General features: G+C 49.3%; 1 protein-coding gene across 4 annotated transcripts in view; it reads right to left on the bottom strand.

Annotated features, from left to right (window-relative positions):
• The window catches only part of LOC142576702 (small G protein signaling modulator 1-like), a 272,548-nt gene that overhangs the window by 53,102 nt on the left and 194,265 nt on the right, over positions 1-25,181 (bottom strand). For all 4 annotated transcript variants that reach the window (XM_075686949.1, XM_075686950.1, XM_075686948.1 and 1 more), the window contains exons 15-17: positions 21,849-22,007; positions 20,639-20,799; positions 3,289-3,413 (exon numbers count right to left, since the gene is read on the bottom strand). In XM_075686949.1, the coding sequence (XP_075543064.1) occupies positions 3,289-3,413; positions 20,639-20,799; positions 21,849-22,007 (445 nt within the window). The remainder of the gene's footprint in view (positions 1-3,288; positions 3,414-20,638; positions 20,800-21,848; positions 22,008-25,181) is intronic.

Raw genomic sequence — 25,181 nt, 5'->3', positions numbered from 1 at the left:
CGAGCACGCAAAGTGGCGAGGGTTTCGGTGGGGCCGGGCTAGCGCAGTGAAAGCAGATAACCGAATGAGGAGGATAGTATTGGCGTCGGCGATTGGCCCACTTTCCTTGCTTACGATTCGGTGGCTGTTAGGAAATCGCGGCGGCGTACGACGGCAGGTTAAAAAATGCCACTAAGACCGATTCTGAGCGATGAAAAATTGGCAAAGCAATGTTGTGTACGTGCCGAAAGGGCTCGACAACGCTATGCTGCCACACATTTTTTATTATTATTATAGTAAATAAATTCATCTTCGGGGCAGCACCCCCAGTAGCCATTGCCAGAGTGATCGGCGGGCAGCCATCTTCTATTGATTTCTCAACGGGACAGTCTCCATCTATCTCGAAAAAAAATTCAGTTTTGTTCGACATATTGATGCATCTTAAATGCGTGCACATCCCTCTGACGTGGTGACATTTCACGGTTTTGTGACGTCGCGTCACAGAGTCGGAGTGGGCGCCGCCCGATAACTTTTGACCGATAGCGGAAGGTTGATGTCGACAAAGGCGTAGAATCGGAAAAAAATTGTTTTTTCTTCGGTCTAACAATATATAATCAGTGTGCACACGTAATATCAGATTAGTAGATTAGATGATGTAGCGTAACCGGCAAGTGAAGCGGGGGCGGCCTGAAAAATTTTTGGCCATTCGTGGAAAGCTGACCGCAGAATTGGAATAGAAAAGTTAGGAATAGTTTTACGCTGTAGCAGCCTAGGTTTGTAGCATTTAATAGTAGGAAATTAGATATAGTAGCCTCAGGAAGCGTATTTTTTATTTGGATCATTCAATGGTTCGTAGAAATTGGTGAAAATCGCATAATTAAAAAATACTATGTTATCAAGTTCTGAACAACTCCACACGGAGATATCACAATTCTGCAAACTGCAGCGAAAAATGCACTTAAAAAGTAAAAGTGGATGTAATATCTGATACACAGCAGTGTTAAATACGCCACTAATATGTGAGTAGGACCATTGTGAAATACGTATGAACAGTGTAACAAATTCCTCGCTTCAGGTGCTCTAAAGTATGCAGTTTGCAAAACGGCGATATCCGTTCTCAGTGCAAGGATACGGGTTTGTAAGCTTCGTGCTTCTAGTTTTTTACTTTACTGGCCGCGAACTTGCGATTTCGTCGTGGCGGTGCTCCGAGGAGGCACGTGACGTCAAACGCGCGCCTCGCCGCGGATATTTCTCTCTCTCGCTCGCTTATTAGTCACTACTGCGCGTGCACCACTAGTAGCACCGAGCCACGGGTGTTCCGCCGCTGTGCAGCGCCGCGCCTTTCCATTGCCGCCGTTTGGTATAACGTCACACCGAGTTCCTCGTCGTTGCGCTCGCCTCCGCACGCTTCGCCAGCAGCATCGCATGCCTGATAACATGTCGGAAGATTGAAAAGGAGAGCTCGCGTGCGCCGCAACCCCAGTTGAGGCGGCAGTATGGATGCCGACAATTTTGGTAAGCAGGAGGAGGCCTGGAATCGACATCGGAACGAGATGAAGAGGAAACGAATCGCCCAGGAAACAGATGAACAGCACGCCGAACGACTGGCTAAATGCCACAACATAGCTAGACAACCAGAATAACCTGGACTTGCAATGAAAATTAACCAAGGCTAACCATGCTATGCCTTAGCTTTCGCTACGTATATCCAGGCATAGCCGAGCTAAGCCACTGCCAATTTGTTTTCTCTCGCTCGCTCCCTAGTCACTACTGCGCATGCGCCACTTGTAGCACCGAGCCGCAGGTGTACCGCCGCTGCGCAGCGCCGCGCCTTTCCATTGCCGCCATTTGGTATGACGTCACACCGCGTCCCTCGTCGTTGCGCTCGCCTCCGCTCGCTTTGCCAGCTGTGTCACATGCCTGATAACATGTCGGATGATTGCAAAGCAGAGCTCGCGTGCGTCGCAACCACAGTTGATGCGGCAGTATAGACGGCGACAGTTCTGATAAGCAGACGGAGGCCTGGAATTGACATCGGAACGAGATGAAGAGGAAACGAATCGCCTAGGAAACAGATGAACAGCGCGCCGAACGACTGGCTAAATGCCACAACATAGCTAGACAACCAGAATAACCTGGACTTGCAATGAAGATTAACCAAGGCTAACCATGCCTTAGCTTTCGCTACGTATATCCTGGCATAGACGAGCTAAGCCACTGCCAATTTCTTTAAAATACCAATTTTTAGTAACTATGCTAAAAAAATTCAGGCAGTAAGTGAAAATTCCGCTTCCAACAGTCCCTGTTTTTGTTTAGGTTTTAACTTTTTGAACAGATTTCATTACGTTTCTCCGGGGGTTGTTTAATGAAAACGTTTCTCCGTCTAACACATACTTGAATGAGCGGCATCGCAGTTCATCCCGAGCTGAAACTTCCTCTTAACGCGCTCCCAGCATTGGAGGTTATGCTACCCAGCGTGCGCTACGGGAGGAGGGAATGCGTCTGCTGCTCTAGCCCGGACATGGCTGCGCACTGCTGTCAGCGCAGCTGAGCGCATATTCGGCCAGCGCGTCGTACGTTGGAGGTAATCTGTGGCGGGTACAAGCACTATGGGCGAGCCGTGATGGCTGTTGCTTTCACGCTCGCTATCGTAGCGCACGCCTAGTGCTGCAGGTCGCATAATCGGAGTTTTCGAGACGTGGCAGATTTGAAATGAAGCGAGTGGCAGCACGTAGTGTTCTTCATGGGACAACCACACGCGCTCAGGGCTGCCGTCATTGTAACATTGAACGTTCGCGGTGATCTGGTGAGATCTCTTCACGTAGGTCTCTGCGCGTGTGCAACCATGCTTTAGTTCTTAGACGAATTTTTACTGCAATTTACGAGCCTATAGGAATACGAACCTTGCTTTGCGTAATTGTCTGATACTTTGCTGCCGCTATCAATGCTTCGCTTTTCAAGCGAAACTGCGACTTTCTCTTCGGACAAGTTCTGGACGAACGGAAGTTGCGAGTGAATTGTTTGAGCACTTAACATTACATTACGGGTGCGCCGGCATCCGCAAGTTGTTTTAATCAGTATTATGCAAGTGGCACGAAAGCTGGATATGTGCACAGGGTCGTACCCTTTTCAGGCCTTAAAAGACTGCGTGGTGAAATTATGTTACTGGTAGTGTTATGTTCTTGCAAAAGCTGTAACTGCCCTCTTTCATTGACTTACAACGTCTCGAACAATGGGAGGGCGAAAGAGGGCGACGCGGCACACACGTGTTGAGCCCACCACCCCAGACGGACAAAGAGATTGACTGACGTGCACATGACATTTCGCAGCTTGTCCAGGTTGGCCGTAGTGAAGTAGGAGTAGTTGCGGTCACAGCGCTGCACGTCCTTGTCGATGCGGTGCAGGTTGAGTGAAAACAGGTCCAGGAGGTCACTCTGCAAGCAGAATGAGTTATTCATGAGATGTGGAGCTGTGGTGAGGTAGCTTAACTACAGATTTATACACGCTACAGAAAAAAAGTAAACGATTAGTGTTCTGATTACTCCATACGAAATTGTGATTGGTTACAGTTACCAATTACTGCCCCCCCCAAAAAAAGTTCAGCAATTATACAATACTAATCGATTAGTTCTAAGTACGTTACTTGCTCCGCAACATTTATTATGCATATTGTCACGTGGTCGTGACGTCAAAGAACACAGTAGCAAAACTGTGAAAGGCAAAAACTAGCTTTTATTGGGCGAACCTGTGCCCACAAAACAGGCTACACTTAAAGCACAACGAGAGCGGCGAACACAGTCGGCGATCGTCGTAAATCTGATCAGCGGGTCAAGCGCGCCGGCTTTTATAAATCAGTCGTCGAATGTTCCAGATTAACCGCTGGGACCCGCCTGCCTTCCACAAAGTTCTACACCATTCGCGTTACGCGATGAAATCAGATAACACAAGGTTCGGCGACAACAGACAGCCGGGTAGAAGCATCGATAACTTTCCAGAAACGCCGGATACATGCAGGCGCGTCCCTCGCTGTGCGATTACAGTTGTTAAGCGGCGAAACGTGGTCGCTTGATAAAGATAAGTACACGTGTCAATACCCCCCTCTTAAAAAGCATCGACCCGATGCTGCAAACAAACGAAGGTAATAAACAAAAGCACTCGTAGCAAAGAAAACAAAAATGACGAAGTTCGTCAGCGTCCGTAAAAGGGTTTAAGGCGCACCACGTGGACTACTTCAGATCGTGCGCGGCGCCGCTGTGAATGCGAAATGCCGTCTGGCACGACCTCATAGTCCAGAGCACCAATACGTCGGATGACCTTGTAGGGTCCGAAATAGCGCCGGAGTAGTTTCTCACTGAGTCCTCGTCGGCGTATCGGGGTCCAGATCCAAACACGGTCGCCAGGCTGGTACTCGACGAAGCGTCGTCGGAGGTTGTAGTGTCGGCTGTCGGTCCTCTGCTGGCTCTTGATTCGCAGGCGGGCGAGCTGTCGGGCTTCTTCGGCGCGCTGGAGATAGCTAGCGACGTCAACATTCTCTTCGTCAGTTACGTGCGGCAGCATGGCGTCAAGCGTCGTCGTCGGGTTCCTGCCGTAAACCAGCTTAAACGGCGTGATCTGTGTTGTTTCTTGCACCGCCGTGTTGTACGCAAAGGTTACGTACGGCAGGACCGCGTCCCACGTCTTGTGTTCGACGTCGACGTACATTGCTAGCATGTCGGCGAGGGTCTTGTTCAGGCGCTCCGTGAGACCATTCGTCTGCGGATGGTAGGCAGTTGTCCTCCTGTGGCTTGTCTGGCTGTACTGCAGAATGGCTTGGGTGAGCTCTGCTGTAAAAGCCGTTCCTCTGTCGGTGATGAGGACTTCTGGGGCACCATGTCGCAGCAGGATGTTCTCGACGAAAAATTTTGCCACTTCGGCTGCGCTGCCTTTTGGTAGAGCTTTAGTTTCCGCAAAACGGGTGAGATAGTCCGTTGCCACGACGATCCACTTATTCCCGCATGTTGATATCGGAAACGGCCCCAACAAATCCATCCCAATCTGCTGGAATGGTCGGCGAGGAGGTTCGATCGGCTGTAGTAATCCTGCTGGCCTTGTCGGTGGTGTCTTGCGTCGTTGACAGTCTCGGCATGTCTTGACGTAACGGGCGACGTCGGCGGTCAGACGCGGCCAATAATACCTTTCCTGTATTCTCGACAGCGTCCGGGAGAATCCGAGGTGCCCAGCGGTTGGATCGTCGTGTAGGGCGTGCAGTATTTCTGGACGCAGCGCTGACGGTACAATAAGAAGGTAGCTGGCGCGGACTGGTGAGAAGTTCTTCTTCACGAGCAGGTTGTTTTGTAGCGTGAACGAAGACAACCCGCGCTTAAATGCCGTAGGGACAACGTCGGTGTTCCCTTCCAAATACTCGACGAGACCTTTTAGCTCCGGGTCGGCTCGTTGCTGTTTAGCGAAGTCTTCCGCGCTGATTATCCCAAGGAAGGCGTCGTCGTCCTCGTCGTCTTGCGGTGGGGGATCAATGGGGGCGCGCGATAAGCAGTCGGCATCTGAGTGTTTTCTTCCGGACTTGTATATTACCGTGACGTCCGATTCTTGTAGTCTGAGGCTCCACCGCGCCAGCCGTCCTGAAGGGTCCTTTAAGTTAGCTAGCCAACACAATGCGTGATGGTCACTGACGACTTTGAATGGCCTGCCATAGAGGTAAGGACGGAATTTAGCTGTAGCCCAAATGATGGCGAGGCATTCCTTTTCAGTCATAGAATAGTTGCTTTCCGCTTTTGACAGCGACCGGCTAGCATACGATATCACCTTTTCAAGTCCTTCTTTCCTCTGGACTAGGACGGCACCGAGGCCTAGGCTACTGGCGTCAGTGTGGATTTCCGTATCGGCGTCCTCGTCGAAGTGTGCAAGTACCGGCGGCGACTGCATGCGTCGTTTGAGTTCTTGAAATGCCTTGGCTTGCGGCGTTTCCCACTTGAACGCGGCATCACATTTGGTTAGATGTGTTAGCGGCTCCGCGATGCGTGAAAAGTCCTTGACAAAGCGCCTATAGTAGGCACACATGCCAAGGAATCTGCGCACTGCCTTCTTGTCGGTTGGCTGCGGGAACTTTGCGATGGCAGCTGTCTTCTGTGGGTCGGGGCGTACTCCTGATTTGCTGATCACGTGGCCTAGGAACAAAAGCTCATCGTAAGCGAAACGGCACTTTTCCGGCTTCAGAGTGAGCCCTGATGACTTGATGGCTTCTAACACTGTCGCAAGCCGCCTAAGGTGATCGTCGAAATTTCCGGCGAAGACAACGACGTCATCCAGGTAAACAAGGCACGTCTGCCACTTCAGTCCGGCTAACACCGTGTCCATGACGCGCTGAAACGTTGCAGGCGCCGAGCACAGTCCGAATGGCATGACCTTGAACTCGTAGAGGCCGTCTGGCGTGATGAAGGCAGTCTTTTCGCGATCTCTCTCGTCGACTTCTATTTGCCAGTAGCCAGACTTGAGGTCCATCGACGAGAAGTATTTAGCGTTGCAGAGCCGATCCGATGCGTCGTCTATCCGTGGAAGGGGGTACACATCCTTCTTCGTGATCTTGTTCAGTCGACGATAATCGACGCAGAAGCGTAGGGTTCAGTCCTTTTTGTTTACCAGGACTACAGGAGAGGCCCACGGGCTTTTCGACGGCTGGATGATGTCGTCGCGCAGCATTTCGTCGACTTGTTGCCTAATAGCTTCACGTTCTCGCGTCGAAACTCGGTAAGGGCTCTGGTGGAGTGGTCGAGCGCTCTCTTCGGTTATTATGCGATGCTTTGCAACTGGTGTTTGTCGAATCCTCGATGACGTCGAAAAGCAGTCTTTGTATCGTCGGAGAAGACTTCTGATCTGTTGCTGCTTACTCATAGGAAGACTTGGATTCACGTCGAAGTCTGGTTCGGGGACAATGCTCGTCGGGGTAGATGCGGCTGAATCCGAGAGGACAAAAACATTGTTGGTTTCCACAATTTCCTCGATGTATGCGATTGTCGTGCCCTTGTTGATGTGCTTGAACTCTTGGCTGAAGTTGGTTAGCATAACTTCCACTTGCCCTCCGTGGAGTCGAGCGATCCCTCTTAAGCCGCAAATTTCACGGTCGAGCAGTATATGTTGGCCGCCCTCGATGACGCCTTCTACGTCAGCGGGTGTTTCAGTGCCGACGGAAATAATAATGCTGGAGCGCGGCGGGGTGCTCACTTGATCTTCGAGCACACTCAAGGCGTGGTGACTACGACAGCTCTCCGGCGGTATCGCTTGATCTTGCGACAGCGTTATCGATTTCGACTTCAGGTCGATGACTGCGCCATGTTGATTCAGGAAGTCCATGCCGAGAATGACGTCTCGTGAACACTGTTGGAGGACAACGAAGGTGGCAGGGTAAGTCCGGTCATGAACGGTAATTCTTGCCGTGCAGATCCCGGTCGGCGTAATCAGGTGTCCTCCAGCGGTCCGAATTTGAGGGCCTTCCCATGCAGTCTTAACTTTCCTCAACTGGGCGGCGATGGGTCCACTCATGACGGAGTAATCGGCTCCTGTGTCTACTAAGGCGGTGACTGCGTGGCCGTCGAGAAGCGCGTCGAGGTCGGTGGTTCTCTGTCTTGCGTTACAGTTAGGTCTTGGCGTCGGATCACGGCTGCGTCGTGTTGAACTGAAGTTGGAACGTCTCGTCGTCAAGTCGTCTTTCATCGGTGTAGTCTTGGCTTTCTGATTTCGTCGGGACGGCGGCGTGTCGTTATGTCGTCGAGGTAGTTTAGTCGGTATCTTCGTCGGCGGCGGAGGATCTTCGTCAGTTCGACGAACAGCAACCGCACCTCCATCGGTTGGTGCCTTTAGTTTTCCGGATATGGGCTCGCTGACCGGCCCCGGGCTGGGCCAGTGTATGGTCGGCGCTGCGGCGACAGGTAGCGGCCTGGTGATGGCGAACGCGACGGTCGTCGAGAGCTCCACTGAGTAGCGGCGAGGTAGTCGGCGATATCGCGAGGTCTTTCGCCAATCTGTGGTCGCGGCGCGTTAACGGCGAACCCTCGGAGTCCCATCTCCCGGTATGGGCATCGGCGGTAGATGTGCCCCGCTTCTCCGCAGTGGTAGCAGAGCGGGCGGTGGTCAGGAGCGCGCCAAATGTCCGTCTTCCTCGCGTAGGTGTGCTGGGCGACGGGTGGTCGTGCTGGCGCTGGCGGCGGCGGACGACGGAACTGCGGCGTGACAAGGCCCTGGCGCGGTCGCGGAGGGGGACCTTGACGGCGTGCGACGGCAGCGTAGGTCATCGCTTGCGGCTCAGGCTGGGGCGATACAGGGGCTACTCCAAGTTGTTGTTGGAGCTCCTCACGCACGGCGTCGGCAATCGAAGCCACTTGAGGCTGCGATGGTGGGAACAGCTTTTGTAGCTCCTCCCGTACGACCGCTCGGATAGTCTCGCGCAGGTCGTCGGTGGCCAGTGATTGAACTCCGGCGTAGTTTGTCGAGTTTGTGCGGCGGTCGAATTGCCGGTTTTGCATCTCGAGTGTCTTCTCGATGCTGGTGGCCTCGCGAAGAAACTCGTCGACGGTCTTCGGTGGGCTTCGTACCATTCCGGCAAAAAGTTCCTCCTTCACACCACGCATCAGCAGGCGGACTTTCTTCTCCTCGGGCATTTCAGGGTCGGCGTGGCGGAAGAGACGGCTCATTTCTTCCGTGTAGATCGCGGTCGTCTCATTAGGTAGCTGCACCCGGGTTTCTAATAGCGCTTGGGCTCGTTCTCGGCGTACGACGCTTGCGAATGTCTGCAGGAAGCCACTTCGGAAAAGTTCCCAGGTCGTTAAGGTGGCTTCTCGGTTCTCAAACCACGTCCTGGCCGCGTCTTCCAAAGCGAAGAAGACATATCGCAGTTTGTCGTCGCTGTTCCAGTTGTTAAAGGTAGCGACTCTCTCGTACATCTCAAGCCGGCTTTCCGGGTCCTCGAAAGTTGAACCGCGGAACGTCGGAGGCTCCCTGGGCTGCTGCAGCACGACGGGTGACGCTGGGGCTGCCATTGGGGTGGACTTGATGGCCATCTTCCTAGTCGTCTCAGGCAAAAGTCCGTGCTCCGGGGGCAGTCCTTGCAGCCTGCGGCTACCTCGCTGGTTCTTGGCGACGTTGGTGTCTTCCGAGTGAGGGCTTGGGTCGCGGCTTTGTGGGGGCGTCCGGTACATGAACGCAAAGCACCTCCATCAGATGTCACGTGGTCGTGACGTCAAAGAACACAGTAGCAAAACTGTGAAAGGCAAAAACTAGCTTTTATTGGGCGAACCTGTGCCCACAAAACAGGCTACACTTAAAGCACAACGAGAGCGGCTAACACAGTCGGCGATCGTCGTAAATCTGATCAGCGGGTCAAGCGCGCCGGCTTTTATAAATCAGTCGTCGAATGTTCCAGATTAACCGCTGGGACCCGCGTGCCTTCCACAAAGTTCTACACCATTCGCGTTACGCGATGAAATCAGATAACACAAGGTTCGGCGACAACAGACAGCCGGGTAGAAGCATCGATAACTTTCCAGAAACGTCGGATACATGCAGGCGCGTCCCTCGCTGTGCGATTACAGTTGTTAAGCGGCGAAACGTGGTCGCTTGATAAAGATAAGTACACGTGTCAATATAGATGCAGTAAACAGACCACCCACTGCCGCAGCGCGTCCTTTGCGGCCCTTCACAAATTGCTTATTGCACTTTGCACTAACAATTGCTTTTTAACATGTTTCATCGGTAATAGTCCTTCGTTATTGTCGTGACTGCATCAGCAGCGACACTGAAGACTTCCTCAAGGAGCAAAAAGAAAGGTAAAGAGAGAGAGGGGGTTAGCCAGAGAGAGGGGGGTGCCGCACGGGCAGGGCAGTGTTGTAACGTATACAGATCTTGCGCACATTATTGCGGTTGCTCAGCATCCGGGTCTTCTATCAAGCGCAGCGCTTCATTGTTGCCGGCGCTCGGAGAAGACGCTTCCGGTTGGGCCCGCAAGAAGCTGTAAAAATTGTTCGTATGTGATTTCCTGCCATTAACCTCCTATTTGATTTAGTAGAGACCCCAGCAATCATAGAGGCATTATGTAATCAAGGAGTACAGGACGCTTACATAAATATCTTGGAAAATATCTACAGAGATTCCAAAGCTACCCTAATTCTTCACAAGTAGGAAGGTACCTATAAAGAAAGGGGTCAGACAAGGAGGCACAATCTCTCCAATGCTATTCCCTGCATGCTTGGAAGAAGTATTCAAGCTGATAAACTGGGAAGGCTTAGGAGTAACGATCAACGGCGAATGTCTCAGCAACCTTCAATTTGTAGATGACATTGCCCTGCTCAGCAACACTGGGGACGAGTTACAACAAATAATAATATTTGGGGTTTTACGTGCCAAAACCACTTTCTGATTATGAGGCACGCCGTAGTGTAGGACTCCGGAAATTTTGACCACCTGGGGTTCTTTAACGTGCACGTAAATCTAAGCACACGGGTGTTTTCGCATTTCGCCCCCATCGAAATGCGGCCGCCGTGGCCGGGATTCGATCCCGCGACCTCGTGCTCAGCAGCCCAACACCATAGCCACTGAGCAACCACGGCGGGTTTACAACAAATCAAGGATATTAACAAGAAGAGTGTAAGAGTGGATTGAAGATTAATATTAAGAAGACAAAGATAATGATCAATAGCCGCACAAAGGAACAAGAGTCCAGGTTCGCCAGTCAGCCTCTAGAGTATGTGAAGGAGTACGTTTACCCAGGTCAATTACTCACAGGGGAGCCTGATCATGAGAAGGAAATTTACAGAATAAAAATGGGCTGGAGCGCATATGGCAAACATTGTCAGACCCTGACTGGAAGCTTACCATTATGATTGAAAAGAAAGGTGTACAACCAATGCATTTTACCAGTGCTAACATATGAGGCAGAAACTTGCAAATTCATAAAAAGCTCGAAAACAAGTTAAGGACTGCTTAAAGAGAGATGGAACAAAGAATGTTAGACGTAACTTTAAGAAACAGGAAGAGAACGGTGTAGATCATCGAACAAACGGGGATAGGCAATATTCTAATTGACATCAAGACAAAAAAATGGAGCTGGGCACATAATGTAATGCATAGGTTAGATAACCGCTGGACAATTAGGGTTACAGAATGGGTGCCAAGAGGAGGGAAGCGCAGTCGAGGAGGGAAGAAGACTAGGAGGGGTAATGAAATTAAGAAATTCGCAGGCACTAGTTGGAATCGCTTGTCGCAGGACAGGGGCAATTGGAGATCACAGGGAAAGGCCTTCGCCCTGCGGTGGACATAAAATAAGCGGATGATCACGATGAAAGTTATTACCCTTACTTCGTATAGTTGTATATATATAGAAACTTTATTTGTCAGGAAGAGATATTAAGGAGGGGTGGATGGAGCCCCCATGTCCAGGGCCACCATGTCCTCTGCAACCTGCCTGACCTGGCTAATTAAGAACTTTTGTCCTGCCAAGTCGGAACGGGCGAGTTGTGCCCGTTCCGACAAGGGCCGGTGGCCCTATAGCGAGTGGGATACATGGCGTTTGGCCATTTTAGATGGGGGAATCCCAGTCTGCATTTTGCGCTAATCGGCGGCCTCTTCCCAGCTAAGTTGGGGGTGAGGTGGTGGGTATTTTCTGAGGACTCCGCACTGATGAGCAAGGATGTCCTTGGTATTTAAATTGGCAGGATGTTGAGAGGGATAGTGCGAGTGATTGGGGTTAAAAGAGGCTGCTGTCGCTAGGTTGGCACGCCCTCGAGTCTGTACAAGGGAACGAACATTAGCCTGTTCGTTCCTTTGTACCCCCGCATGTCCCAGGCACAAGAGTAGGCGATGACAGTGGATGAAAGATTTGGCAATTATCGCAAAGCTAGCCGCAGTCACGTGCCCTTTTAGAAACATGTGACATGTCTCCCGGGAGTCCGTGACCACAACAGAGTCCCTTTGCAAACGCTCTGCGTGAGTGAGGACGATCACCACTGCTAATGTTTTGGCCGATGTGGGAGATCCCGCTATGGCCGATACGATTATCTTCTGCTGGCAGATCGCGTTCACGACAGCCAGGGCGTTGCTCTTTTGGTAGCGCTGGCCAGTCGCCTCTGCATACGCAGCTGTGTCCGTATACTATATTGTCACGTGGTAGTGACGGTGAAGAAAGCAGTAATACGGTGGAATATAAAACTAGCTTGTATTGGGCGAACCTGTGCCCACAGAAACAGGCTACACTTATAGCACAACGATAGTGGCGAACACGGTCGGCGATCGTCGGAAAATCTGCTCAGCGGGTCAAGCGCGTCCGCATTTATACATCAGTCATCGAATGTTCCAGAGTAATCGCTGGGACCCTCGTGCCTTCTACAAAGTTCTACACCATTTGCGTCAGGTGATGAAATCAGATAACATAAGGTTCGGCGACAACAGAGAGCGCATAGAAGCATCGATAACTTTCCAGAAACTTCGGATACATGCAGGCGCGTCCCACGATGTGCGATTACATTTGTTAGGCGGCGAAACGTGGTTGCTCGATAAAGATACGTACATGTGTCAATACCCCCCTCTTAAAAAGCATCGTCCCGATGCTACAAATATCAGAGAACGAAACAGAAAAGGACACTTATTAAACATAAGTAGCAAAACAACCAAAAGAAACAAAGTCCAAAGGTCAGTTACGCGAAGTTACGGCTTGAGTCGCACAACGTGGACTATTTCAGGCCGTGAGCGGCGCCGCTGTGATAGCGAAATGCCGTCTGGCACGACCTCATAGTCCAGTGCGCAAATACGTCGGATGATCTTGTACGGTCCGAAATAGCGACGTGAAAGCTTCTCGCTCCGCCCTCGTCGGCGTATAGGGGTCCAAACCCAAACATGGTCACCGGGCTGGTACTCGACGAAGCGTCGTCGGAGGTTGTAGTGTGGGCTGTCGGTCCTCTGCTGGTTCTTGATTCGTAGGCAGGCGAGCTGTCGGGCTTCTTCGGCGTGCTAAAGATAGGTAGCGACGTCGAGATTTTCCACGTCAGTGACGTGCTCAAACATGGCGTCGAGCGTCGTCGTCGGGTTCCTGCCGTAAAGCAGCTTAAATAGCGTGATCTGTGTTGTTTCTTGCACCGCCGTGTTGTAAGCGAATGTTACGTACGGCAGGACGGCATCCCAGGTCTTGTGTTCGACGTCGACGTACATTGCTAGCATGTCGGCGAGGGCGCTCCGTGAGACCATTCGTCTGTGGGTGGTAGGCAGTTGTCCTCCTGTGGCTTGTCTGGCTGTATTGCAGAATGGCTTGGGTAAGCTCTGCTGTAAAAACCGTTCCTCTGTCGGTAAAGAGGGCTTATGGAGCACCATGTCGCAGCAGGATGTTCTCGACGAAAAATTTCACCACTTCGGCTGCGCTGCCTTTCGGTAGAGCTTTAGTTTCAGCTAAGCGGGTGAGATAGTCCGTCGCCTCGACGATCCACTTATTTCCGGATGTTGATGTCGGAAACAGTCCTAACAAGTCCATCCCGATCTGCTGAAAAGGTCTGTAAGGAGGCTTGATCGGATGTACTAATCCCGCTGGCCTTGTCGGTGGCGTCTTGGGTCGCTGACAGTTTTGGCATGTCTTGACGTAACGGGCGACATCGGCGGTTAGGTGCGGCCAGTAATACCTTTCTTGTATCCTCGATAGAGCCCGGGAGAAACAGAGGTGCCCAGCGGTCGGATCGTCATGTAGGGCGTGCAGTACTTCTGGACGCAGCGCCTACGGAACAACAAGAAGGTAGTTGGCGCGGACTGGTGAGTTCTTCTTCACGAGTAGGTTGTTTTGAAGCGTGAACGATGATAATCCACGCTTAAATGCCCTAGGGACAACGTCGGTGTGCCCTTCCAAATACTCGACTAGGGCTTTTAGCTCCGGGTCCCCTCGTTGTTGTTCGGCGAAGTCTTTCGCGCTTATTATGCCAAGGAAGGCGTCGTCATCCTCATCATCTTGCGGCGGCGGGTCAATGGGGGCGCGTGATAGGCAATCGGCATCTGAGTGTTTTCGTCCGGACTTGTATGTTACAGTGATATCGTATTCTTGTAGTCTGAGGCTCCACCATGCCAGCCGTCCTGAAGGGTCCTTTAAGTTAGCTAGCCAACACAACGCGTGATGGCCGCTGACCACTTTGAATGGCCTGCCATAGAGGTAAGGGCGAAATTTCGCCGTAATCCAAACGATGGCGAGGCATTCCTTTTCGGTTGTAGAATAATTGCCTTCCGCTTTTGACAACGACCTGCTAGCGTAAGCTATACCCTGTTCGACTCCGTTTCTCCTCTGGACTAGAACGGCACCGAGGCCTAGGCTACTGGCGTCAGTGTGTATTTCGGTATCAACGTGCTCGTCGAAGTGCGCAAGTACGGGCGGCGACTGCATGCGTCGTTTGAGTTCTTGGAATGCGCCGGCCTGCGGCGTTTCCCACTTGAACTCGACGTCACATTTAGTTAGCTTTGTCAGCGGCTCAGCGATGCGTGAAAAGTCCTTGACAAGTCGCCTGTAGTAGGCACACATGCCAAGAAATCTGCGCACTGCCTTCTTGTCGATGGGCTGCGGGAACTTTGCAATGGCAGCTGTTTTCTGCGGGTCGGCGCTGTCTCCAGACTTGCTGATGACGTGGCCTAGGAACAGAAGCTCATCGTAAGCGAAGCGGCACTTATCTGGCTTCAGAGTAAGCCCTGATGACTTGATGGCCTCTAGTACTGTTGCAAGCCGCCTGAGGTGATCTTGGACATTTTCAGCGAAGACAACGACGTCATCCAAGTAAACGAGACAGGTCTGCCACTTCAATCCTACTAAAACCGTGTCCATCACGCATTGGAACGTTGCCGGCACCGAGCACAGTCCAAATGGCATAATCTTGAACTCGTAGAGGCCGTCTGGGGTGATGAAGGCGGTCTTTTCGCGATCTCTTTCGTCGACTTCTGTTTGCCAATAGCCAGACTTCAGGTCTATCGACGAGAAGTATTTAGCGATGCAGAGCCGATCCAATGCGTCGTCTATCCGTGGGAGGGAGTATACGTTCTTCTTCGTGATCTTGTTCAGACGACGATAATCGACGCAGAAACGTAGGGTTCCGTCCTTTTTCTTCACCAGGACAACAGGGGATGCCCACGGGCTTTTCGACGGCTGGATGATTTCGTCGCGTAGCGTTTCGTCGACTTGTTCTTTTATAGCTTTACGTTCTCGCAGCGAAACTCGGTAAGGGCTCTGGCTGAGTGGGCGAGCGCACTCCTCGGCGATTATGCGATGCTTGGAGACTGGTGTTTGTCGAATCCTCGATGACGTCGAAAAGCAGCCTTTGTATCGTCGGAGCAGACTTCTCAGCTGCTGTTGCTTAATCACGGGGAGACTTGGATTAATGTCGTATTGTAGTACGGGAACCTTGGTCGTCGGGTTAGATGCGGCAGAATCCGAGAGGCCAAACGCGTTACTGGTTTCCAGAATTTCCTCGATGTACGCGATCGTCGTGCCCTTGTCGATGTGCTTGAACTCCCGGCTGAAGTTTGTCAGCAACACTTCGGTTTTCCCTCCATCTGGTGGAGGTGCTTGTGCGTTCATGTACCGAACGCCACCGCAAAGCCGCGATCCAAGCCCGAAGCCCGAGGACAGAACCAACATCGCCCAAGACCAGCGTGCTAGCCGCAGACTGCAAGGACTGCCCCAAGAGCACGGACTTCTAACTGAGACGACAAAGAAGATCGTGGTCAAGACAACCCCAATGACTGCCCCAGCGTCCCCCGTTATTCTACAACCACCTCGGGACCCACCAACCTTCCATGGAGCAGCGACTGAAGACCCGGAATCATGGCTGGAGACCTACGAACGAATCGCGACATTCAACAACTGGGACTCCAACGACAAGCTGCGGCATGTCTACTTCGCCTTAGAAGACGCCGCCAGAACTTGGTTTGAGAACAGGGAATCAACCTTGACAACGTGGGACCTCTTCCGTAGCGGCTTTCTGCGCACCTTTACAAGCGTCGTGCGCAAGGAAAGGGCTGAAGCTATGCTGGACGCCCGAGTGCAGCTACCAAACGAGAACGTCGCCATCTTTACGGAAGAAATGAGCCGTTTGTTCCGCTACGCCGACCCGGATATGACCGAGGAGAAGAAAGTCCGCCTACTGATGCGTGGTGTTAAGGAGGAACGTTTCGCCGGAATGGTAAGAAGCCCAACGAAGACCATCGAAGAGTTTCTTCGTCAGGCGACGAACATTGAGAAGACACTCGAGATCCGAAACCGGCAATTCGATCGCCGCACGAACTCTACAAACTACGCCGGGGTTCAATCACTGGCTACCGACCATCTACGCGAGACTATCGGAGCGGTCGTACGGGAGGAGCTGCAGAAGTTCTACCCAAGGACGCAGTCCCAAGTGGATCCAATCGCTGAAATCGTCAAAGAGGTTCAGCGATCGCTTGGAGTCTCAGAAGTGCAACCACGATCACCGCAACCTCAGCCGGAAGCGATGACCTACGCCGCCGTCACCCGCCGTCAAGGTCCCCCTCCGCGACAACGCCAGGGCCCTGTAACGCCGGAATTCCGTCGTCCACCGCCGCCGCCGCCAGCACGCCCACCCGTCGCCCAGCGCAGCTACGCGAGGAAGACGGACATTTGGCCAGCCCCCGACCACTGCCCGCTCTGCTACCACTGCGGCGAAGCCGGCCATGTGTACCGCCGATGCCCATACCGCGACCTGGGATTGCGAGGGTTCGCCGTCGATGCACCACGCCCTCGGGAAGGTGAACGCCCTCGTGACATCGCCGACTACCTCGCCGCTACTAAGTGGAGCCCTCGACGACCGTCCCGTTCGCCGTCACCAGGCCGCTACCTGTCGCCGCAGCGCCGACCATACACTGGCCCAGCCCGGGGCCGGTCAGCGAGCCCATATCCGGAAAACTAAAGGCCGCAACCGATGGAGGTGCGGTTGCTGTTCGTCGAACTGACGAAGATCCCCCGGCTGCCTACAAAGACTACGAAGAGACTGCCTTGACGACATAACAACGACGCGCCGCCGTCCCGACGAAGTCAGGAAGCCAAGACTACACCGACGAAAGACGACTTGACGACGCGACGTTCCAGCTTCAGTTCAACACGACGCGGCCATGATCCGACGCCAAGACCTAATTGCAATGCGAGACAAAGAACCACCGACCTCGACGTGCTTCTCGACGGCCACGCAGTCGCCGCTTTAGTGGACAAAGGAGCCGATTACTCCGTCATGAGTGGACCCATCGCCGCGCAGTTGAAGAAAGTTAAAATTGCATGGGAAGGCCCTAAAATTCGGACCGCTGGAAGACACCTCATCACGCCGACTGGAATCTGCACGGCAAGAATAACCATTCATGACCGGACTTACCCAGCACCTCCACCAGATGTCACGTAGTAGTGACGGTGAAAAAAGCAGCAATACGGTGGAATACAAAACTAGCTTTTATTAGGCGAACCTGTGCCCACAAAAACCGGCTATACTTATAGCACAACGATAGTGGCGAACACGGTCGGCGATCGTTGGAAAATCTGCCGAGCGGGTCAAGCGCGTCTGCGTTTATACATCAGTCGTCGAATGTTCCAGAGTAATCGCCGGGACCCTCGTGCCTTCTACAAAGTTCTACACCATTTGCGTCAGGTGATGAAATGAGATAACATATGGTTCGGCGACAACAGACAGCGGATAGAAGCATCGATAACTATCCAGAAACTTCGGATACATGCAGGCGCCTCCCACGCTGTGCGATTACATTTGTTAGGCGGCGAAACGTGGTTGCCCGATAAAGATAAGTACACGTGTCACTATTTAGTACCTAGGGTTATTCGAATACATCGATTGAATATGTTGTGCGCATGCTTTGTGCCTTTCTTTGTACTTGAGATGCATGTTCTTGGGAGTTGGAGCTACTGTAATTTTGGATCTCACCGAAGGAGGGAGAGGTACGGCCTGTTCGGTGAGATAAATGGGGTATGCTGGGATATTGAGTCGAGCCAATACTGCCCTACCAGTTCTTGTGAAGCTGAGCCGTTCCCTCTGTCGCATAAGGGGGGCCTGCCTGAGCTAATCGAAAGTATTATGTACTCCCAAAGCTAGGATGCACTCCGTGGAGGTACATTTAGGCAGGCCCAGAGCCGCCTTGAAAGCGGTTCGAATTATCGTGTCGGCCTGCCTTTTTTCTTCCTTGTTCAGGATTTGGTAAAGTATGACATACGTGATTTAGCTAATTATTAAGGCCTGTACAAGCCTCAGGAACTTCTCGCATGGCCGCCTTTCGATACGTCACTCGACGTATCATTTGGGCTATGTTGTGGGTTGTGGATTTGAGGGTTTTGAGCGTCTCTACTGCTCTCCCTTCGCTGTGAAGCCACAAACCCAGGACTCGCATCGTGGGTACCTTTTGGACTATGTGGCCCTCAACCGCGATGTTAATTGATCCTCTGGAGTTAGCCTTTCGAATGTATCCAGATGACCTCGGATTTTTCGGGCGCACACTTCAGCCCACTTCCTCGGGAACATTTCTTCACCGCTGATACTGTGCTTTGGAGCAGATATTCTTTATTCCCTGGGAACCTCTGCTTGCCTACAGCGTGATGTCAACCGCGGGCAGCGTGTGACCTAGGTCGGGTATCCGATCCAGATCACACGCGAGGCGACACATGTTGAAGAGCACAGGCTATATTAACGCTCCTTGAGGTGGTCCTTTGCTAGGCATTTTAAATGTCTCCGATGTGATTTGGCCAATACTGATGCGTGCCTCGCGTTTGGTAATAAATCCCCTTATGTAATTGTAGGTACGCTCGCCACAACCCGCGAGTTCGAGTTCCTCGAGTATTGCGGCATGAGAGACGTTGGCGAAGGTTCCTTTGAGATCTATTGCTAGGACTAATATCTCGTCGCCATACGGTATATTAGTTAGAATTTCATCTCTAAGTAGCAGAAAGGCACCTTGACAAAACCCTGTCAAAACCCTGTCATGGAGTCCGGGAACCAGTTCTACTCTTCAAGGTATCGTTGCACTCTGCTGTGGATCACCCTCTCATAGAGATTTCTCAGGCAGGACGTGAGCGATATCGGCCAGAGTGTATCGATCGAGGGATTCTTTTTTGGTTCAGGGATCATGATTATTTTAGTCAATTTCCGTTCCTGGTGTAAGTCACCCTTGACCCAGTACTCGATGTTAAAATCTTTCTTATTTTCGCTAGGGCCGCCGAATCAATATTTCGAATCATTGAATTTGTGATCGAGTCTGAGCCCAGTGCTGAATTTTTAATTGCGGCTTGTGACGCCTCGTACAATTCCGCGAGCGTTATTTCCTCGTCTAATTTAGGGTTGGCTTCCCCTGCGGATGGTCTCGTCGTGTAGGGCCTGTTCGTCCCTATTGTTTGCCGGATGTTGGGCGTGGAGAGCGCTATTCTGATGATGTCGTGGTCGCTTCCCAGGTTTTCGTATAGTTGTCTAACAATTTGCTATTCCAATTGATGCTTTGCCTTTCGAGCGAAACTGCAACATTTTATTTCGAATTCATAAGTTGAATAATTTTTGCTTACCAGTGTGAATTTACCATATTTTTTTGCTGTCCTGTCGCCTTAGGACCATACAAGAAACATGTTGTAGCGTGACACTTGGCAGCGAAATAATGTTACGGAGCCCCTTTTGAGCAACATAGGCAAAAATAAAGGCAAAAGCTTTGTATAGAACCACGTGACTAAAAATATTGCACGTAGACTATAAACATTGTACATCATAATAAAGGCACTATATTCATTCATACTTTAAAAGTACTGACATGTACCATGCAAGGTTCATAATGGGGCGAGTTGGTATGAATCCATGGTAAAATGAGGTTAGCACGAAAAGACAAGGATGTAGAAATGACACCACAAGCGTTAACTCGCAACAAACTGTTTATTTGAACAAACATGTATTCTAAAAGCAATATGAGCAACTTGATTTGTACATTGTTACAGCGCTAACACATGCATCCACAAAGTAACAAGGACGAGACACAGGCGTTGTGTCTCGCCCTGTGTCTCGTCCTTGTTACTTTAGGATGTATGTGTTAGCGCTGTAACAATTTTCAAATTAGGTATGTACCAACTCGCCCAAAAAATGTTTTAATGAATATGAACAAATTGGCCAGTTGCCACAACTGAACGAAAGCAAGTTCAAATGGGTGAAACTTCTGGATAAAAACAAAATTGAAGGCAAAAAAAAAAGAAAATACAGACGGCGCAATCGTTAAAATGCTGCAACTGAAGACCATATCCCTCATGGCAGGGCTTATTGTGCTTCTAGCAAATTTTGTGGATTTTGTGGCTAAGTGGGTAGTGCTATTGGAACTGACACATTTGATTGTACCATTTCCTTGGTAAAACACTTTTTATGGTGATTGTACGCCTCATTGTCATTGTCATTATTTTAATACTTACATGCTTTACGAACATTACACTGGCTGTTTTTAGGCCTCTGTACAGCCACATTACATCTACCTTTTGCCATTGACAATGTCATCACCAACATTGCACCATTTCTAGGCAATCTTTTGTCATCACTGGCCCTACCACCATAGGAATCCATATATCAGCATCATTAGAACCAAACAGCCCAATCTTTGACATTACCAGCAATCGCAGCCAGGCTGCACTTACCGAGTAAACGCCTCCACTGGAAGAAGCTGGCGACACACAGCTGGATTCGTCGTCGACAACTGGGGGCTGCAGCAACTGCAGGGGATCAGCAGGAAGTCGAGCTTCCCCTTCGTCTTCTTCTTCTACCTCCTGGCCTTCCTCCTCTGCTCCTGCTTGTTGGCCTGTGCACAAGCGAGCTTTTAAAACAAACGACTCAGGCTATATATGAACTTTACCCTTGCTTTCAAAAAAAAACATTCAGGCAAGAAAGACAGATTATTAATGAAGATTATTGCAAACATTGAGGGCCAATGTTTGCTTCACCAACTTCTCTCACGGACAAATCACAGCAGCTATGTTATCGTATTCATCGTCATCAACTTGTTTCTTAAGTCCGAAGCACAACTAAAGGGCTTACTGAATATCAGCAGTTACCTCCGTCCTGCATCAACTGAGCGAAGCCCTTTACCTGTAAACTCTGCAGCAGCATCACTTTATAAATGGGATAGGTGGCACAAGGGTCGAGCGAGTTGACCGCCAGCCATATCCACAAAAGGACGGGTGGACATCTCTACTCATGAGCGTTGAAACCATCTGCTATTTCTCTCCATATGACTCAGGAAAACATCATCCTGGTCACTACCAATTGACAAAATTCTGCATGCTGCAATAGTACTGGGTTGAAACAAATGCCGTTTTGGATAAAACTTATGCATTTTGTTTTTGTCTGTTTGCCTCCGTGCCAGTAAGCTTGGTTATACAGGCTGACCGCACAGCAGTTAGTAACCACAGATGAGGGTCAGGGACTTGTGCGAAACACAAACAACAAAACATAATGGGTTGTATTGGCTCCTGCCACTACAGAGCTGGCTAGTGCCGGCTCCCTCTTGCAAGAAACCAATGTGCAAGCGCTCAAGGTGGGATATAACTAAAGAAACTAGTGGATAGGCTGAGTTGCATGCTTAGAATCACGTCTCACTATTTTAAATGCATAACGAAACAAAAGATAGAACAGCATGGTGGCAAATAAGTGGGTGCATTATCAGCTTGGCTTGCATAGGACTGCAACATTCGGTATGCCAGAAGTGATGAAAGGAGAGGGAAGTGTCACAGGTGACAAAATACATTTGCCTTTTTACAACTGTGTTGATGCAGAACATCTTGGGAAACTTTTGTGGGAGCACATATGAAAGGAAGTGTTAACATAAGTAATCTCTCTTTTTTTACTTACCGGTGCCTGTGTGGGCTGGGCTGTGGCTGCTGTCGATTTCCCACGCAATCTCTTCCCCTTCGCACACTGCTTCATCGTGGGCAGCAGCATCCATAGAGCCTCCACCATCGCTGCTGCCATCTTCAAATACCTCGTTGCTTAAGTGTGTGTCCCTAGGACCTGCAGTAACAGGGACAGAACACTCATTGCTTAAACCTTTAGCTCTCTACTATGCCAGTGTTGTGAAAAGATCGCATAATGCCTCTCATCGAAATTGACGCAGCTTGCTTTCATAATAAATTTTCTAAAATGCATTACATGTCATGCAAGTGCACATTTGTCATCAGTATGTATAAAGACTTACTTTCTGAGGATGCTGTCCCAAGGGTTCGCGTAAACACCTGAACTGTTCAGCAGCCACCTGCTACAGTGTAATCAAAATTTTGTACTCTTTTATGCAGTTCTATTTCACTAGTATGGCTGCAGCCCTCTATGGGGGGGCCTTCATTCAAAGCAATTTGTGACTGTCTTGCTGTGGCCACATATTGGGCAGCTTGCAAACTGCCACCTTAGAAACAATATCATGTTATATACAGAATAAGAAAAAAAACATGGCAGTGCCAGCATAATGCTCTGTGCTAGCACAACATACTTGCTAGCCTGAAGTTAGGCTATTATTTAGTTAGAAGTAGCTAGAAGTTGTGCGATTTGCATGTGGTAGGGCAAAGGTTCTCGAACTGGGTTTCAGAAGCAGAGTAATCGCAATTGCATTCCACCTTCCCCCTTCGTTCCCACAAGTTTCTCAATTTAAATATGTAATTTCGCACAACTCTGAATTTAGTGAAGCATTCATACATCGCATATGCACAGTTTCTGAGAATGGACTATGCTGCAGCACTGCAAAAGATGTGTTGCTGCGGGATTTACTGACACGCATGAGCACCCCCACTGCGTGGTACTAAACATGAGTGAGCTCACAAGTTTTCAACCTCCCAAGGTTGACAAATTTTATCCACTCTGAGAGCTTAGAGACTACTAAAAATTCTATAAGCGCGGTCACAAGAATTTACAGCTCAATTTTAAAGATGCGCTATAGTATGAACAGATCAGACAGCAACGAAGGTTGCTGCCTATTAAAAGCTTGGCGTTTTGGCCCCCGCATGAAAGTGTCGTTCCGAATTACGGCAAATGTCAAGTTCTTAATTTCTTCATCTTGGAGGTGAACATTCGACTGAAATCAGACAGTTGGGAAGCACATGAAGTTATACAATCTAAACAATCACCAACAAAGAAGGTTCATTAGACATTGGCCTTATGTTTCGGGGTCATTCGAATTCTTTCATTGGGATTCGCTTCGGTATGAAGCAGCAGAATTTTATATATTGGGCTTGCAGCCCTGGCAGTGGTTCCTTCAGGAGGTGACCTTGCATAGGCCTTATGAAGCAAGTACTACGAATTAAGTTTTTATGAAGTCATCTGTCAGACAAAATGTCACCTGGTCAAGAAGAATTAATAAGAAAACAGAACAGACGCTGATGAAGATGAAGAAATTAAACAAACAATCGTTAACCAAGAAGGTTTATTAGAAACTGACTCAATGTTTTGGAGTCATTCCAATTCTTTAATCAGGGTGGCTTCTGGAAGCAACAGCGGATTTTTATATATTGGGCTTGTGGCGCTGGCAGTGGTTTCCTCGAGCAAGGTTAGTATTTCATAGTACTAAAAGGCGTTACTGCACACTTTTTCAACTCAGACTACTTCCCGTAAATGTAGCTTTCTTTACATTCCTACAACTGTAAAATACAATTCTCTCGCTTAATTTTTGTACAGCAGACACTTGCAGTCCTTCAGTAGATATTAATCAGGATAGCTCAGTTAGCTCTGACTGGCACACTGTTCTTTCAAAACTCTATATTTGTTGGTGGAAAAAGCTTGATTATGAGCCAACACATCGAAGTTGAGAGGAAGCGGTATCTCGGGAGCTATCTAAATAAATTGGAATGGAGAAATAAATTTGCTGAGTATACACTGCATTGAATTTGATTAATTTGTTGCATTTAATGACACTGTTAGCATCTAGTACCTGCACGAAGCGCATTTTTTTAGTTAGGTAAAATTGTTTTACAAATGTGAAAACTGGTAAAATTGAAAAAAGACTCAAGTACCAAGTTTTAAACTCTGTAACTCAAGAATAAATTAATATATACTGATCGATATATATAGATAGATTAAGATAAATTAAGAATAAAAGCAAATATTGAGAAATTAGAAAGAACTTAAAAGAAAGCTGTCCGATTCATCTACAATTCTTACGGTAGAGCTTCTATAACAGATCTCCTTAAACGTAGTGGCTTCTCTTCGATTACAGAACAAAATCGTGTCTCCCGATTAAAATTCTTTTTTCAACTAATGAATGGCCACTACCATAGTGATACCTCACACATCTTAACACCTTTAACTGGTTATGCTACTCGTCATAAACACTCCCTAGCAGCGACCCCGTTAACACCGCACAACAACTGCTTCAAATACTCTTATTTTACAAGAACAATAATTGATTCGAATAAACTTCCTGATAAAGTCGTTACACAAAATTATTTATCCCGTTTTCAGGCGCACCTGCATTCATGAATCAACCGCACATACTTTATTTGCTCCTTTCTTCGTGCATTTTGTCCTTTTGCCATTTTGAATGCAAGCGTCGGCATGATTGCTTGAACTGTATGTTTTTATGAATGTACTTGTATGTTCCCACCCTGCTACGACCTTGTAAAAGATCGCAGTATCTATATATAAATAAATAAAATATTACAATTACGCAAACTGAACCTGTTAAGATACCTAAAAAATTAAATTATGGGGTTCTACATGCCGAAACCACTAATTGATTATAAGGCACGCCGTAGTGGGGACTAGAAATTTGGATCACCTGGGGTTCTTTAACGTGCACCTAAATCTAAGTACACGGGTGTTTTCGCATTTCTTACCCATCGACTGCCCAACACAAGATCTTTCTTTCTTTCTTTCTTTCTTTCTTTCTTTCTTTCTTCCTTTCTTTCTTTCTTTCTTTCTTTCTTTCTTTATTGATTTATTTAAGACAATGAACAGATTGTCTTAGGGGACACGGCTAAAGACAAACATTTGCCTGACTAGGCCGTGTCAGGCAAATGTTTCTAAAGCAAATATCAATATCTAAAAATCTAATATCTAAAGCAAACAAAATTGATGTATTATACACTACTCTAAACTATACCACTGATTTGTGCGTAGGTTATTTGCAAAACCCTCGTAAGTAGCAACTTCAGATAAGCTGTAAACTCGTATGTCAAATTAGTCTGCTTTATGTGCTCTAAG

This window comes from Dermacentor variabilis, chromosome 3, assembly GCF_050947875.1.
Source record: "Dermacentor variabilis isolate Ectoservices chromosome 3, ASM5094787v1, whole genome shotgun sequence".
Taxonomy (NCBI): domain Eukaryota; kingdom Metazoa; phylum Arthropoda; class Arachnida; order Ixodida; family Ixodidae; genus Dermacentor; species Dermacentor variabilis.
Note: the sequence above shows the minus strand (reverse complement) of the source record. Positions and strands in the feature narration are given on the sequence as shown.